This window comes from Thalassophryne amazonica, chromosome 17, assembly GCF_902500255.1.
Source record: "Thalassophryne amazonica chromosome 17, fThaAma1.1, whole genome shotgun sequence".
Classification (NCBI taxonomy): domain Eukaryota; kingdom Metazoa; phylum Chordata; class Actinopteri; order Batrachoidiformes; family Batrachoididae; genus Thalassophryne; species Thalassophryne amazonica.
In genome coordinates this window covers 6,531,633-6,549,632 of record NC_047119.1, presented here as the reverse complement: position 1 = coordinate 6,549,632, position 18,000 = coordinate 6,531,633, and the positions used below count along the sequence as shown (strand labels likewise).

The following is an 18,000-nucleotide window of genomic DNA, read 5'->3' as shown; positions in this document are numbered from 1 at the left end:
ACAGTCCTTTCAGTTCGGCACGTATGTCTACAGAACGAATAACGTGAATGTACCTGTGTTATTGTAACTGTGATTTTCCCCTGAACAACTTTAGCAAATGACTGGCTGTTGTTATTTCCAGAAGTCGCACACCCAAGTCGTCACATTTTGATGCAAACGACTCATTTTGACAGAACATCAATATGTGAGGATTCAGGTACCTCAGGGAAATGCTAACCCGAACCAAAACCTTAACCGTGAGCGCAACATAACCAAAACGTAGATTGTAGAGATGAGGACAAAATCATTAGCTCCCCTATAAAATTTAATGCTTTCTTCAAAATTTTCACAATTTGCTTTTTTAACAGAGCAAGGAATTTTCAACACAGCATTTGTAACCATCCTAGTTTTATTTTGGATGCTTACATTAATTTACTTTGCACACAGAAAGAGAAATTAATCAATCAATCAATAAACCCTAATCTTTCCCTTCACATGCGCTGTACTTCAGTGGGTTGATTGGACCCACTGAAGTCCGGTCCATTCACCACTCTGTCATCCTTGGGTACACTACCACCTTATATAATCACTCCATAAATCTTCTTTCTCCATCTCACAACCCACCTGTGGGGCATATGCACTGATGACATTTATCATCAACCCTTGTTGATTGTTGCTACACCTTCATACTAAGTACCCTGTCAGACACTTGCTTAACCTCTAACACACTCCAACACACAGGTATCTCATTTAGAAACACAAGAAAATTATGTTATTTGGACATATTCTGGTGATATGCAAATGATACATATATCCAGCAGACCTTTTCAGCAGACCTTTTCAGTGTTGTTCCACACACCAACCAATGGAGCAGCATGGAGGTTATAGCAATGGACTATAAAGTACAATTTTGGCATTGGCACACCCAATTTCATCAATTATTGTACACACGAGGTCTTGGCAACACTGTATTCTACCTGCATTAATGATAAATGTCCACCAGGTGGAGATGTTTCATTTCAAGAATCTCCTGTTGCATATAGTAGTAGATACTGTACTATACACCTAGACATAATGTTGTCGACACATCAGCAGATATTTAACTTGATAAAATGGAAATGAAAAATGCAAAATGCAGTAGTTTCATTCATATTTGCCTTTCAAATCCAGGAGTGAAGATATTTTGATATGCACTTATCTACCCAGTCTACCTGAACAGGCTCTACTGGAAAAATTACAGAGGTTACGATGTTCCCCATGACCTCTGACACACAAAAATAGGTCAACGTTACATATCAATAACACAACAAATTATCCACATGCAAAAAGCAACAGCAAAAGGCAGTAGGATTATTCATAATTGTGTTTTTGATAAGAATATTACTGATGTGTTTTCTGATTGCCCCGTACAGCTCTTCCCTTTTGAACACTGAACTCAATGCTGGACTGATTTAAAATCTTTTTAATCCCGAGTAAAATGTTACACTGAAAACAGTCTAAATAAATAAATAAAACTTAAAAAAAAATGCCCCTGGTTCAAAAAAATCTTGAAATTCCCCTTTAGTACATAGATCTGCAACCTTAGACCTAAAAAAAGAAAAAAGCAGATCAAAAATACTTATACATCTTCTATTAAACAAGCAAAAGTAGCCTTAGTGACTACTGGACCCTTTGATTAGCAACAAGGCTTTACAAGCAACTTTACAGGCCTATCTGTCTTTAATATATTTTATTTATTTTGCATGTTAGAAGATGTCAACATGCCCCAAAATAGGGGGTTCACTGATCCTCACCTGTATCTATCAGACCCCAAAATTTCACAAATAAATATGCAGTTTTGCAGTTACGTCTGGAGATTTTGTCGACGCACTCAGTCATTGATTCGCTGACTGAGTCAAAAATCTCACACAAACAGTGGTGTTCTTTCACACTTGGGCTGAAAGACATATATCCTCTCTTAATAATTATATTCTGTTCTTCTGTTATGTGTGGATAAAAAGCAGAACATCTGATGCTTAAAAATGTAAACCAGTCCCGGACGAGCACCAAATATGGAATGTTTCTACGTGGGTTAAGTGTGCAAATAACACGGAACACTGTAATGGATTAAGTTTATAGAAAGTGACACAGACTTTAGAACAACTACTTTGTTTTCAGAGTGCTTCATGTAATTCTGCTGTTTGTGTAACTCCTCTCTCCCTCTCTCTTGTTTTGAAAAAAAAACTGTGTAGTCCAGCAGGCTTAATGTTGACTTCATAAATGCACCCTGTTTGACAGTAATGTTTATTTTTCTGTATTTACAGAAAATACAACACTTCACTGTTTCCACTCAATTCATTTCAATTTATGAGGTTTATATAGCGCCAAATCACAACAAAGTTGCCTCAAGGTGCTTCACACAAGTAAGGTCTAACCTTACCAACCCTTCAATTCCTCAGCAATTCCAGAGGAATGCTGGAAGGTTCTCCTCTCTCCACAGAGGAATGCTAGAGCTCTGACAGAGTGACCATCGGGTTCTTTAAATGGCGGCCAGCTCTAGGAAAAATCCTGGTGGATCTGAACTTCTTCCAGTTACGGATGATGGAAGCCAATGTGCTCATTGGGAGCTTCAAAGCAGCAGAAATGTTTCTGTACCCTTCCCCTATCCTTCCCAGATTTGTGCCTCGAGACAATCCTGTCTCAGAGGTCTACAGACAATTTCTTTGACTTCATGCTTGGTTTGTGCTCTGACTGTCAACTGTGGGACCTTATATGTAGACAGGTGTGTGTCTTTCCAAATCATGTCCAATCAACTGAATTTACCCCAGGTGGACTCCAATTAAGGTGTAGAAACATCTCAAGGATGATCAGTGGAAACAGGAGGCACCTGAGCTCAATTTTGAGCTTCATGGCAAAGGCTGTGAATACTCATGTACATGTGCTTTCTATTTTTTTTTAATTTTTAATACATTTACAAAAATCTAAAAAAAAAAAAAAACCTTTTTCACATTGTCATTATGGGGTATTGTGTGTAGAATTTTGGGGGAAAAAATGAATTTCATCCCTTTTGGAATAAGACTGTAGCATAACAAAATGTGGAAAAAGTGAAGTGCTGTGAATACTTTCTGGATGCACCGTGTTGCTGTTTGCGCTCTGCACCCTGTATGTCTTGGCTCTGTGCCGCAGGAGAGTGGACGGTCTGAAACAAGACTTGTGCCATAATTTATCAGCTGTGTGGTAGAGCTGAAATGACTGATTATTAATCAGTAACTATGTTGTTCATTGATTAATTATTTTTTTAATGTCCAAATTTTCTCATTTCACCATCTAAAATGTGAATATTTTTGGTTTATTTTCTCTTGCCTGACAGTAACCTGAATATCTTTGGCTTGTGGACAAAACAAGACAGTTGAGGATGTGATCTTGACCTTTGAGAAACACTGATCGCTATTTTTCCCCATTTTATGGACACAAAATGAATGGATTAAGACAGAAAATAATCAAAATATTAAGATAATGAATATAATATATAGCTGCAGCCCTATGAAATACGTTAGGATATGTTTCTCTATTTTTCCTCTTTTATTTTCTATATTTTTTTGTTTTTTCATGAATGCCTTTGTAATTTTTGACACTTTATATACTTTATATGTTGTTTTATTTTTTTGTGTGTGTAAAATACTTTTTATGATGAAACGCTTGAATGCGAGGTTGAAAGTTTTTTGTGGAATTAACCAAATTAATCAGAAAATAATCAAAAGACTAATAAAAAACATTAAACGATAAAATAATCAATGGATTAATCAATTACAGCAATAATCATTAGTTAATCTGGGCAAACCTTCTCCAGCTTGAACAGGTTGGTGGAAAGTTCTCCGTAGATCTCAGCATTCAAAGAATCCTGGGACTTTACAGCATTTCTGCAACAGGATCATTGTTATCAACCACACGCTGCTTGACATATAAAAGCACGACCATATCGAGACTTAAGCCGCGGTCACATGGCACTAACGAAGGACAGTGAAGCCCAAATGAAATAAGAAATCTGGACTTTCATTAACTTTCGGAGGCATTGTTTAACCTTCGTCCCGCTTCGTTCCTGCAGCTTCATCAGAATTTTTAAACTGTTGAAAAATTTGAATGAATACCGACGACAACTTCAATTCAGGACTTCTGCCGGTCCCAGAGCTTTCTCCTACCGTGTCCCAGCTCTGTGGAACGATCTCCCGGCACACGTACGGCAGTCGGATACTGTGGAGACTTTTAAATCACGTTTAAAGACTCATTTGTTTTCCTTGTTTTATCATTAGTGTTATGACACGTTTGTATTTTTGTATTCTTTTATGGTTTTGTCTTTTTATTGTGTTTTTAAATTTTTAATTCAGTTTTTTTCTGTTTTTATTATGTTGTGTGAAGCGCCTTGAGATGATTTCATCGTGAATTTGGCACTATATAAATTAATAAATCTGAAATCTGAATTCATCTGTAGTTCATGTTGCTTTCTTTCTTGACGGTTTCCTATCATTTGCTTTGTTTTCATAATGTTAGCGTTTCATTTGGCTTTTGTCCAACTTCGCTGAACCTCCCAAGTCTGTATTGAACAAAGGTTGACGATATCTGAATGAATCAGTAACTAAAGCTTTGACGAGCTGAATGAAACATCCTTGTATTGCTAATGAATCGTTCATTTTTGGGACAAAAACGCAACGTTTTCATACAGAAACAATAGCGTTAAGAACATTTTATCAACTGCTTTCACTATTTACACACATCCCAGCCCTTTGTGGCTGGCCTGCGTGTGCACACACTTTATTGTGAAGACAAACAAAGTCTCTCACCTGCAAGTACTGTGGACATGAGGACAAGGCTGGCTGCACTTGGTTTTACACCCACTTTTGGTGACGTCATTGTGGATGTTTGGTTTTGATTTCGTTTAAAGTTTCGATGTCAACATTCACTTTTTTTTTTCCGTGAGTTTCGGTTTTGTTTCGTTCCTTTTTTCGCTCTTGATTCTTAGGCTTTTCTGTGATGGGAAAGGTGTAGGATCTTTCATCCACCTTTTCTCAACAATTTGTGACTTTCTGACTTTTTTTTCCTTCGTCCAGCTCTCGCCGTGTGCCGTGTGACTGGGCTCTTACACTGATCAGCCATAACATGGGGACCACCTGCCTAATATTGTGTAGGTCCTCCTTTTGCTACCAAACAGCCCTGAACCATCAAGGCATGAACTCCACTAGACCTCTGAAGGTGTACTGTGGTACCAGGCAACAAGATGTTTGCCAGGTGGGAACTCCATGAAACAGACCTGTTTGTCCAACACATCCCACATGACCCTGTCACCAGTTCACTAGTATACCTTCCTTGGAGGACGTTTGATAGGTACTGACCACTACAGACCAGAAACATCCCACAGGAGCTGCAGTTTTGGAGATGCTCTGACCCAGTCATCTAGTCATTGCAATTTGTCCCTTGTCAAAGTCATGCAAATCCCCAGTCTTCTTGTTTCTAACACATTGTCTTAGAGGACAAAATGTTAGCTTGCTAGCTAATATTTAATAAGTATATGTCGGAGGCGTGAACAAACGAAGCTCTTCAGCATCTCACCATGTCATTTAGGTCCTTCACACTATTTTTGAGCAAATGCTTCAGGGGACCATGAGCATGGCTAAAACCTGAGAGGTTTTAGCCATGCTCATGGTCCCCTTTGCTTTTTAGGCAAGGCCTCCCTGCCTTTTTAAGAATTTTTCATTTTTTGCCTTTCAGCTTGTGGAAAGGGGGGAGGGGGGTGGCAGCAAAATTAAGCGGTTATTTAAAAATAAGTCCTTCAGAGAGCAAAATTAAGAAGTTGCACAGGTTTTATACAGAACAGAGGAGGAGTCAATTACCTTTATTTCTTTCAGCCTGAGCGTCTTCATGTTATATCTCATGAATCAACAGTTGCCTGCTTGTTTAAAATCACTGGAGAAACACGTATATGTAAGACAACCCAAATTAAAGGAGAAATGTCGCTTTTAACCTCATTTCAAACCTCATTTCTGACATAAAATATGGTCGTTTACTCACCAATATAATGTTGGTGTTATTATTAGTCCATGGCTGAAAAAACGTGTTCAGTTGAAATCTGAGGCAAACATTTTTCTTCTTCTACTAAGGTGGATTAGAACTTTTTATGGTACACAGCACCAACTACAAGACAGGAGGAACCTAGCAGTCAATATGACACTGATTTCAAAATGCAGCTCTTTTCAACCAGATGTGCGGTGCCGTGACATGTCAATCATCTGTGTCCAATCAGATTTCAGGGGAGTCCAGTGCAACCCTGGCCTCAGCTCAAGCTCCACCCATGCCAGGAAGTGTTCAACATTTAACATTTCCTGTTTCACTGTGGACTCAAAATTTTGCATTTCCTGTTTCAGTCTCAACTCGCCACTCAATTCCTACGATATCCCACGAGATCTCATATCATGGGATCCAGGAAGTGGTCAACATTTGACTTTTCCTGTTTCACTGTGTACTCAAAATTTGGCACTTCCTGTTTCAGTGTGAGCTTGCCACTGAGTTCCCGCAAGATTCCACGAGATCTCGTCTGTCAATCCAGGAAGTGTCGATTCAGGAAGTGTTTGACATTTCCTGTTTCACAGTGGACTCAAAATTTTGCATTTCCTGTTTCAGTCTCAACTCGCCACTCAATTCCTACGATATCCCACAAGATCTCATATCGTGGGATCCAGGAAGTGTTCAACATTTGACTTTTCCTGTTTCACTGTGGACTCAAAATTTGGCACTTCCTGTTTGGTACTCCCTGTACCATGAGCAATCTTTGCACCGCTGCACATTGCTTGTACAAAATTTGGCACTTCCTGTTAGGGACTCCCGGTACCATGAGCGAGCTTCACTCCGCTGCGCGTACCTTCGTTTCGCTTTGCGTCGCTTTGCTTTGCTTGCATAACTTGCTGCCTAATAGCATCTCCATGGATTGAAACCTCTCCAGTCTTCACTGCACTTAGGAACTGACAGGTGGACTCATGGTCCTTTTGACACCATATTGTGTTTTTGGCCAAACATTAATATCTGGATCCAGTGTTAATTCCACATGAACACTCTTCATTACCACCGTCCATGCATCCCATCATGCCTTTTTAAAATAGCAATTGTGGTATTTTTAATAAATAGCACAACTGTAACGAGATAATCAGTATTGTTCACATCACCTGTCAGTGGTCACAATGTTATGACCGATCAGTGTACAACCACATATGGAGGCAGAAATGCTTCAACATTGTGAAACTATGATTAGCTTAAATAATTAATAGTGATAAGGCCAACTGCTAAATGGCCAAATAACGTGTGGATCTAAGCCTTACTCAGTACGGACGTACTCCCCCATGGACACTAAGAAGTTCAAGCGATGCTCGAGAACCAAAATCTTGAAAGCCATGTAGCACGAGGACAAAACGAGAAGGCTGACTCTGTTAAGACACACAAACATGTTCATACAATCAGAACAATAGCCAGAGTAGTTGTGCAGACATCCCCCAAGTGGATGATGGAAACAAACTTGGAAGAGAAATCTAACAATTGTCTTGTCAGACTATTGTGGTTTTTCATATTTCACACAATGGAAGCAAACTCACAAAAACAAATAGATGAGCAGAACGGTGTGTAATGACAGGTACGGCGATGATTTGTCTTTGAGAGCAGCTCCCCAGGTACGCTCGACTGAACCTGCAAGTATGGGGGGGACACAACGACAATTATAGGTTCCAGAAACATGTCCCTTTGATCAGTTCTTTAAAAATTTTAATGAAAAACAAGGCAAGCGAAATCTTGTCTCGATTCTGATGCCTTTGGGCAAACTTAAGACTTAAGTGAACACTGTGTTTCGTACCACCCTCCCATAAAGCTGTGACTGGAGAAGCAACACTCAAAAGATGTTTTACTTGCAGTCTCTCCAATCACAGACACCAAATCTATTAACTCCTTCAGCATTAACGCTGCACTAACATCCAAACAAAGACAAACTAGTTTGCAAATTAGTACGATCGGCACTTCAGCCTAGATTATGATTTGCAATTGTTAAAGCAGTTGCTGTTAGTACAGTCACCTTGTAATTCCGTTGCAGGTGTCATGAGTGTCTTGGTGGCTTCCCTCACTCATCTCTGCACGGTCATTTTATTTTTAATGATTACATGGGGAAGCATGGTGTCTTAGTGGTTAGCACTGTTGCCTCACAGCAAGAAGGTCATGGGTTTGATTCCCACTTGTGGCCTTTCTGTGTGGAGTTTGCATGTTCTCCCCATGTTTGTGTGGGTTTCCTCCTGGTGTTCCGGTTTCCTCCCACGTCCAAAGACATGCAGGTTAGGATGGACTGGACACTTAAATAAACTGTCCAGGTCTCCCTTGCAAAAGAGATCTCCATCTCAATGGGTCTAACCTGGTTAAATAAAGGTAAAATAAAAAAATAATACTCTAGATAGATTAAAAATACTGTTGGATATGCCAGGTGTCCTGCATTTGTAAGCCACCTCAATTTTGGACCTGGATGCCAAGTGCAGTGGATGAGTCAAGACACTTCACAGTAAATTTTGCTGAGAAAAGTTTGATCCCAGTCTGCACAGAGTAAAAAACACTTTATTGTAGAGTGAAATCAGCTCTACCAGTGTCACCGACCGAACAGTCGCCCCAATGCCTCCACTGCACATTTCAGACCTCAGACACTCTGTGGACAGACTGTCTTCACCCAAAGCGATCAAATGGATTAATGGGATTATTAACCATCAGAAGACAAGGTACCTCATCTTGGAATGGTACGAGGAACCTCTTAAATCTGAAATCATAGCCCGTGATAGAGTATATTTAATTCTATTTAGACTGGGACTAAATGTTATCCCAGCAGAATAAATTTTACTCAGCAAAATGTCCTGTGTTGGTGCTCTCCAGTGGTTCCTTCTTCACCAGGATGACAATCTAAATGGATTTCCCTACATGTGCCATCCTCACTGGGTCCCAGGGCCAACGCAGGACTTACTTCACAAAGTGTGCCTTTGTTCACCAGAAGGGAGCAGTAGAGTTACGGTGCCTTGACACTTCGCACTCCCGCACATGTCGTCGTGACAATCCCACCCGCTGTGTTCCCAGCTGGATGCTGTGCTTTGTACCAAATGTCAAAAACTGGCCAATTGCCAATGGTAGAGAACATTAGAAATACATGAGCATCTAGGTCCTGACCTGGAACCAGATGGTCCAGATGATCTTGGTGAAAAAAACTACCTGGTACTCTACTTTTTGAAGCCAGTCAGAGCATCAGTTTACCACATCACACATCTATAAATGAAATTAGGTTCATTTTTTACCTGCTATTGACAGGGTTTTCTATATATTATCAATATTATTATCAAATATTAATGTCTTTACTTTCCATATATACATATATGCATGTGTGAGAGTTCATGCACCATTATTCTTCTAAATAATCGCTCATTGTCAAAGCAGTCATATACACTGAACTGTTCAAGTAATCATTAAAACTGCTCCCACGAGAAAGTAACATTTGATCTTTGGCTTAGCGAATGTGCAGACTGTTTTGCTAGAGCTATGTTTTTGCTGAGCACAGATGTACATTTTAATTAATGAGTTGGCCTTAAGCAGAGAACAACACAGTCTGTACACTAGTTCAAGGCTGGCGTTGTAATGTTTCAATTTGAAGAACAATTACTATCTGTCTGAGGAGACCACAAGGTGCCTTCAGGTGCAAAGTGATACAAATATCAACTGACTGAAGAAACACAGCTGTGCTTTTGAAAACTGTTTTGTAATATGTCTGTGTGCAACTTGCTTCAAATAAATCCAGGAGTAGAGTGGGCGGACCCTTCAGAGCTGACAGGACGGTTGGTGATGAGGTTTAAGCTTGTTTGCTCTCTCCTGATCAGGAAATGAAATTCAGTCTCCTGTGTGATCATTCTTTGTGTTAGCTAACTGAGTTGCTCTTTTACAGATTTCAACTCTGACATCTTGGTCCTTCGAGAGCCGGGTTCCAATAGACCGGGACGGTGGTCGGCCTGTGATGGAGGACGCCCGTGGAGACCGCGGCCGCGGCCGGGACTAGTTCACACAGACCCTTTTCCGGGGGGACGGGTCTCCTCCTTAACGGGTCAGCGCTTACCGAGGTGAAGGCATACGGATGCCAGCAGTGGTGACAAAGTTTGATCACAAGTGAGAACTGAATTTCTTTATGTGCACGTGTGTGCATGTGGCCGGGACCACCGCGAGGAAAAAAAAACCCGTAATGTCTTTCTTGGTTCGTCTCTTGGCTTAAACACTGTAAGGTGTGAGGCAAAAGCCTGGCTGTAAAGCATTAAAATTTACTTTCTGGGAAAAAAAGACAAAAAGGAAAATCAGGTGGCACAGCAGAGCCGTGCACTCGTGCTCGCGCTCCGCGCTCCGTGCTCGCGCTCCGTGCTCGCTTCATTTCCACTGTGTCAGACACCTGATGTGGGCTGTCAGCTCCATGTTGAGCCAACAGGGGTTTACAATTGGCAATTAATAAACCAAGAGACAACTAAAGACCACTTTCGGGTCTGGAACAGCGTGTAAAAAACTGTACAGTGTTAGGTCGGTGAAACCTTCAGTGGAGGAGCCGTAAAATTCTGATATAAAAACTGGTTGGAGCAGAAGTGCGATAACAGCGGAGCTAAAACGTGATAACAGCTGAAGCGCAGCGGTGTGAATGTGTTTGTGTGAGGGTACTTTTATGAATGAGAATGTGCACAACGGAATCGCGGGGGCCTGTCACCAGTTTTAACCCACTGGCAGAAATGAAGCCCTGTCTGTGAAGTAGGTTGTAAGCGTTCTATACGCACCACACCTGTTTGTGAACCTAAGAGTCTGAAAAGAAGCCCTAAGCAAGGTCACCCACCTCTCAGAGGTCGAAGAGGTGACACTTTTCAGACTGATCGGTGACCAAACAGTGAAAAAAGAACAGCAACCTGTTTGTTTAGATCTCCCTATGAGATAACCCCACGAACAGCTAAAATGGGTAACAGATGTTGTTCTCACAGCCAACATGACACACAGTCAAATGATGTTAGGTACATGGAGACAAAAGATCCAGCATCACCTGAACACTTAAAAATGTGGTGAGAGACAGTTAACTTCTCGGGAAAATTACAGTTAAACTCATCAACAAAGTCATTTGATACCATAAAAGAGAACACCAGTGATTTTACAAAAAGGCAAGAGAGATGTGGAGTGAAAAATACACCAGGCCATGCTTTTGCACCAAACACAGCAGTTTTTAAACCTGCCGGAGCAGTCATAATGATGTGTGAGGAAGAAGTGTATTTTGCAGGAAAGGGCAAAGGTCAGCGCCGCAGAGCGGCTAGGGGCAAAGCCTGTGGGTGTGAAATAAAGAGGAAACTGACATGTTGGAAGTGTAGGAAGAATGGACTTTGCGCGTGAATGTACACACTCGCAAAGATGAGTTCTCCGTTTTCAACATGAATTTTGTTTATGTACATATAAGGTTGCAGTTCTTTCTTTTCTAGAAGATTATACTTATCAATTTTTCCTTACGTTTATTCTGTTGTCGCTATATAGACAGATTGTGTGTAATTATTGTGAATTGTTTTAGATAAAACTGTCAAGGTCACAGTTGCTTCAACATTTTAAAGTGTGGAGTTAAGATATTGAGAAATAAGTGCACATTAATCAATTTTGTACGTGTATATGAGTGTGAGTTGGTGTCCAGGGTAAAAGATAGAGTATTTTGAGGGAGAATTCTGAAATAGATCTGTTGATGAAATAAAACTTTTCAGCTTGTTAAGATGATAACTCAAAGACAATAAATACTATCATCTTCCTACTTTCCATATTAAATGATCATGTAACTGGGATGAAGTGGTTAAAATATGGTTGATTTTTGTACACTGGATAAGGTGTAAAAGTTGGTTAGTTTCACCTACTTAACAGATTTTAAGCAAAGCTGATTAAGATTATATTTCAGTAGAGTGATTAATGATTGGAGTTATTGTTGTGTGATATATTTTTGTGTGGTGTTGGTTTGAAATGTGTGTGGGTTAGTTATTTTCTGTCTGGGGAAAAAGAAGAAAATTCAGACTGACTTCTTCAATTGAACATTGCAGTATTTGGCCAATCTTGCCTCAGTAATCATGAATGAGCTACTGTGGAACTGACCACTTAGATCAATGAGTTCCAGCAGGTATTCATGAACTTGCTAGAAACAGGCTCATCTAGGCAATGAAGACTTTGGGTTATAAAACATTTCTATGAATCAGTTCCCCAGTATACATATTAAATACTGCTAAAAGATTGAAAAATTGTTGACTGACTGATCCACTAATTATTTTTGATGACATAACAGACAGAAGGGAGCAGTGGTTGTGGTAGATTCTCTGAGGACTATTAAAAACTGATTGTGAGACTGTGATTGCATACCCGGTTCTTGACCTCCGGGCCCCAAACAGTCTGACAGAAGGTTGGCGAAAGAGAAAAAAAGAAAAAAGTCTCCTATCAGTTCACTGTAATTAATAGTTCCGTTGAGTTCTATGTGTCTACATGTGTGTATAATATGTTGTGTGTAATGTAACACAGGTCTTCTTTGGACCTGCGGACGTTTTTTGGGTTTTTATTTGAGAAGAGTTGGGTTATTTTGCTTGTTTGTTGTAGCAGTTGTGGTATTCTGTTCCTGGTCTGGGGTGTTGGAGGAGCGTGTACACACACAGCTGCTGAGGGAAGCTCTAAATGCTCACCTCCCTCCTCCTCTCCCTGCCGCTCCACACACACAACTTGAGAAATTGAGAAACACTGCAGCGATGTTTTGTTGTGCTTTAACACATGAAATACAGGGGTTTTACATGTAATTGCTTACATGTAATTGATACTAGTGTTTTAAAAGTGTTTGTTACTGTTAAATTTAGAGAGATGTTGTTTATTTGATTTAATCAATTCCAGCTTTAATGTTGTTTTGCATTACGTTGCATTGACTTTACCAAATACATTCAGTGTTCTATTTTTTTGAAGGGTGGTTTGTTTTGGGAACAAAGTGTAATTTATCACTCCAGCCGGAGAGCAGAGCAGAAGGTTGTACAGTGTGTGAACAGTAAGATTATGTTAATTATTGTATCATGTTTATTGAGCTCCTGTTGAAAGCATTAATGTTGATGAGGGTGAATTGACAGCAATGTAGAAGCAACAAATAATAATAACTCAATATTTTGATCATCCTGTGCTTTGACTGAAATAATGTGAACTCTCATGAGATGTAACACTTCTACAGCTGGGATGGTTGGACTGGTTAATGCTCATTTTGTGACATTTGGATTTCAGGCATATGCAAAACATTACTGCAGAGTATGTCTAATTTATGCAAAGCACAACCCGCAGGGTAATGAGAGACCAAAATGAGGGAAATTTCCAACACCTCAATACCCGTTCCAAATAATCCATATGGATTTTATTGAATTGAACCAATGTGAAGGAAAAAAAAATATTGCCTAGTATTGATTAATGCATATAGCAAATGGGTAGAGGTGTTCCCTGTTAAAAATGCAGATGCTCTAACAGATCAAATAAAATCAAATCAATTTTATTTATATAGCGCCAAATCACAACAAACAGTTGCCCCAAGGCGCCTTCCTTTTAACAGGAAGAAACCTCCAGCAGAACCAGGCTCAGGGAGGGGCAGTCTTCTGCTGGGACTGGTTGGGGCTGAGGGAGAGAACCAGGAAAAAGACATGCTGTGGAGGGGAGCAGAGATCAATCACTAATGATTAAATGCAGAGTGGTGCATACAGAGCAAAAAGAGAAAGAAACACTCAGTGCATCATGGGAACCCCCCAGCAGTCTAAGTCTATAGCAGCATAAATAAGGGATGGTTCAGGGTCACCTGATCCAGCCCTAACTATAAGCTTTAGCAAAAAGGAAAGTTTTAAGCCTAATCTTAAAAGTAGAGAGGGTGTCTGTCTCCCTGATCTGAATGGGGAGCTGGTTCCAGAGGAGAGGAGCCTGAAAGCTGAAGGCTCTGCCTCCCATTCTACTCTTACAAACCCTAGGAACTACAAGTAAGCCTGCAGTCTGAGAGCGAAGTGCTCTATTGGGGTGATATGGTACTATGAGGTCCCTAAGATAAGATGGGACCTGATTATTCAAAACCTTATAAGTAAGAAGAAGAGTTTTAAATTCTATTCTAGAATTAACAGGAAGCCAATGAAGAGAGGCCAATATGGGTGAGATATGCTCTCTCCTTATAGTCCCCGTTAGTACTCTAGCTGCAGCATTTTGAATTAACTGAAGGCTTTTCAGGGAACTTTTAGGACAACCTGATAATAATGAATTACAATAGTCCAGCTTAGAGGAAATATACTCAACAAAAATATAAACGCAACACTTTTGGTTTTGCTCCCATTTTGTATGAGATGAACTCAAAAATCTAAAACTTTTTCCACATACACAATATCACCATTTCCCTCAAATATTGTTCACAAACCAGTCTAAATCTGTGATAGTGAGCACTTCTCCTTTGCTGAGATAATCCATCCCACCTCACAGGTGTGCCATATCAAGATGCTGATTAGACACCATGATTAGTGCACAGGTGTGCCTTAGACTGCCCACAATAAAAGGCCACTCTGAAAGGTGCAGTTTTGTTTTATTGGGGGGGATACCAGTCAGTATCTGGTGTGACCACCATTTGCCTCATGCAGTGCAACACATCTCCTTCGCATCATCCGTGAAGAGAACACCTCTCCAACGTGCCAAACGCCAGCGAATGTGAGCATTTGCCCACTCAAGTCGGTTACGACGACGAACTGGAGTCAGGTCGAGACCCCGATGAGGACGACGAGCATGCAGATGAGCTTCCCTGAGACGGTTTCTGACAGTTTGTGCAGAAATTCTTTGGTTATGCAAACCGATTGTTCCAGCAGCTGTCCGAGTGGCTGGTCTCAGACGATCTTGGAGGTGAACATGCTGGATGTGGAGGTCCTGGGCTGGTGTGGTTACACGTGGTCTGCGGTTGTGAGGCTGGTTGGATGTACTGCCAAATTCTCTGAAACGCCTTTGGAGACGGCTTATGGTAGAGAAATGAACATTCAATACACGAGCAACAGCTCTGGTTGACATTCCTGCTGTCAGCATGCCAATTGCACGCTCCCTCAAATCTTGCGACATCTGTGGCATTGTGCTGTGTGATAAAACTGCACCTTTCAGAGTGGCCTTTTATTGTGGGCAGTCTAAGGCACACCTGTGCACTAATCATGGTGTCTAATCAGCATCTTGGTATGGCACACCTGTGAGGTGGGATGGATTATCTCAGCAAAGGAGAAGTGCTCACTATCACAGATTTAGACTGGTTTGTGAACAATATTTGAGGGAAATGGTGATATTGTGTATGTGGAAAAAGTTTTAGATCTTTGAGTTCATCTCATACAAAATGGGAGCAAAACCAAAAGTGTTGCGTTTATATTTTTGTTGAGTGTAAATGCATGAATTAGTTTTTCAGCATCACTCTGAGACAAGACCTTTCTAATTTTAGAGATATTGCGCAAATGCAAAAAAGCACTCTTACATATTTGTTTAATATGCGCATTGAATGTCTGATCAAAATGACTCCTGATCAAAAATGACTCCAAGATTTCTCACAGTATTACTAGAGGTCAGGGTAATGCCATCCAGAGTAAGGATCTGGTTAGACACCATGTTTCTAAGATTTGTGGGGCCAAGTACAATAACTTCAGTTTTATCTGCAATAACTTCAGATTTATATGCACTGTTTCTTTCTCTTTTTGCTCAGTATGCACCACTCTGCATTTAATCATTAGTGATCGATCTCTGCTCCCCTCCACAGCATGTCTTTTTCCTGGTTCTCTCCCTCAGCCCCAACCAGTCCCAGCAGAAGACTGCCCCTCCCTCAGCCTGGTTCTGCTGGAGGTTTCTTCCTGTTAAAAGGGAGTTTTTCCTTCCCACTGTAGCCAAGTGCTTGCTCACAGGGGGTCGTTTTGACCGTTGGGGTTTTACATAATTATTGTATGGCCTTGCCTTACAATATAAAGCGCCTTGGGGCAACTGTTTGTTGTGATTTGGCGCTATATAAAAAAATTGATTGAATTGAATTGAATCTGAGTTTAAAAGCAGGAAATTAGAGGTCATCCATGTCTTTATGTCTGTAAGACAATCCTGCAGTTTAGCTAATTGGTGTGTGTCCTCTGGCTTCATGGATAGATAAAGCTGGGTATCATCTGCGTAACAATGAAAATTTAAGCAATGCCGTCTAATAATACTGCCTAAGGGAAACATGTATAAAGTGAATAAAATTGGTCCTAGCACAGAACCTTGTGGAACTCCATAATTAACCTTAGTCTGTGAAGAAGATTCCCCATTTACATGAACAAATTGTAATCTATTAGATAAATATGATTCAAACCACCGCAGCGCAGTGCCTTTAATACCTATGGCATGCTCTAATTTCTGTAATAAAATTTTATGGTCAACAGTATCAAAAGCAGCACTGAGGTCTAACAGAACAAGCACAGAGATGAGTCCACTGTCTGAGGCCATAAGAAGATCATTTGTAACCTTCACTAATGCTGTTTCTGTACTATGATGAATTCTAAAACCTGACTGAAACTTTTCAAATAGACCATTCCTCTGCAGATGATCAGCTAGCTGTTTTACAACTACCCTTTCAAGAATTTTTGAGAGAAAAGGAAGGTTGGAGATTGGCCTATAATTAGCTAAGATAGCTGGGTCAAGTGATGGCTTTTTAAGTAATGGTTTAATTACTGCCACCTTAAAAGCCTGTGGTACATAGCCAACTAATAAAGATAGATTGATCATATTTAAGATCGAAGCATTAAATAATGGTAGGGCTTCCTTGAGCAGCCTGGTAGGAATGGGGTCTAATAGACATGTTGATGGTTTGGAGGAAGTAACTAATGAAAATAACTCAGACAGAACAATCGGAGAGAAAGAGTCTAACCAAATACCGGCATCACTGAAAGCAGCCAAAGATAACGATACGTCTTTGGGATGGTTAGGAGTAATTTTTCTCTAATAGTTAAAATTTTATTAGCAAAGAAAGTCATGAAGTCTACTAGTTAAAGTTAAAGGAATACTCGGCTCAATGGAGCTCTGACTCTTTGTCAGCCTGGCTACAGTGCTGAAAAGAAACCTGGGGTTGTTCTTATTTTCTTCAATTAGTGATGAGTAGTAAGATGTCCTAGCTTTACGGAGGGCTTTTTTATAGAGCAACAGACTCTTTTTCCAGGCTAAGTGAAGATCTTCTAAATTAGTGAGACGCCATTTCCTCTCCAACTTACGGGTTATCTGCTTTAAGCTGCGAGTTTGTGAGTTATACCATGGAGTCAGGCACTTCTGATTTAAAGCTCTCTTTTTCAGAGGAGCTACAGCATCCAAAGTTGTCTTCAATGAGGATGTAAAACTATTGACGAGATACTCTATCTCACTCACAGAGTTTAGGTAGCTACTCTGCACTGTGTTGGTATATGGCATTAGAGAACATAAAGAAGGAATCATATCCTTAAACCTAGTTACAGCGCTTTCTGAAAGACTTCTAGTGTAATGAAACATATTCCCCACTGCTGGGTAGTCCATCAGAGTAAATGTAAATGTTATTAAGAAATGATCAGACAGAAGGGAGTTTTCAGGGAATACTGTTAAGTCTTCAATTTCCATACCATAAGTCAGAACAAGATCTAAGATATGATTAAAGTGGTGGGTGGACTCATTTACATTTTGAGCAAAGCCAACTGAGTCTAATAATAGATTAAATGCAGTGTTGAGGCTGTCATTCTCAGCATCTGTGTGAATGTTAAAATTGCCCACTATAATTATCTTATCTGAGCTAAGCACTAAGTCAGACAAAAGGTCTGAAAATTCACAGAGAAACTCACAGTAACGACCAGGTGGACGATAGATAACAACAAATAAAACTGGTTTTTGAGACTTCCAATTTGGATGGACAAGACTAAGAGTCAAGCTTTCAAATGAATTAAAGCTCTGTCTGGG

The 18,000-nt window shown here is 40.2% G+C and overlaps 1 protein-coding gene across 2 annotated transcripts in view; it reads right to left on the bottom strand.

Moving 5' to 3' along the window:
* LOC117529040 (GRAM domain-containing protein 2B-like) overlaps positions 1–18,000 on the bottom strand; it is a 43,619-nt gene that overhangs the window by 820 nt on the left and 24,799 nt on the right. The window contains exons 11-14 of one of the 2 annotated variants that reach the window (XM_034191734.1): positions 12,412–12,441; positions 7,593–7,683; positions 7,323–7,427; positions 3,800–3,878 (exon numbers count right to left, since the gene is read on the bottom strand). In XM_034191734.1, coding sequence (XP_034047625.1) covers positions 3,800–3,878; positions 7,323–7,427; positions 7,593–7,683; positions 12,412–12,441 — 305 coding nt within the window. The remainder of the gene's footprint in view (positions 1–3,799; positions 3,879–7,322; positions 7,428–7,592; positions 7,684–12,411; positions 12,442–18,000) is intronic. The other variant, XM_034191735.1, reaches the window with a different exon arrangement.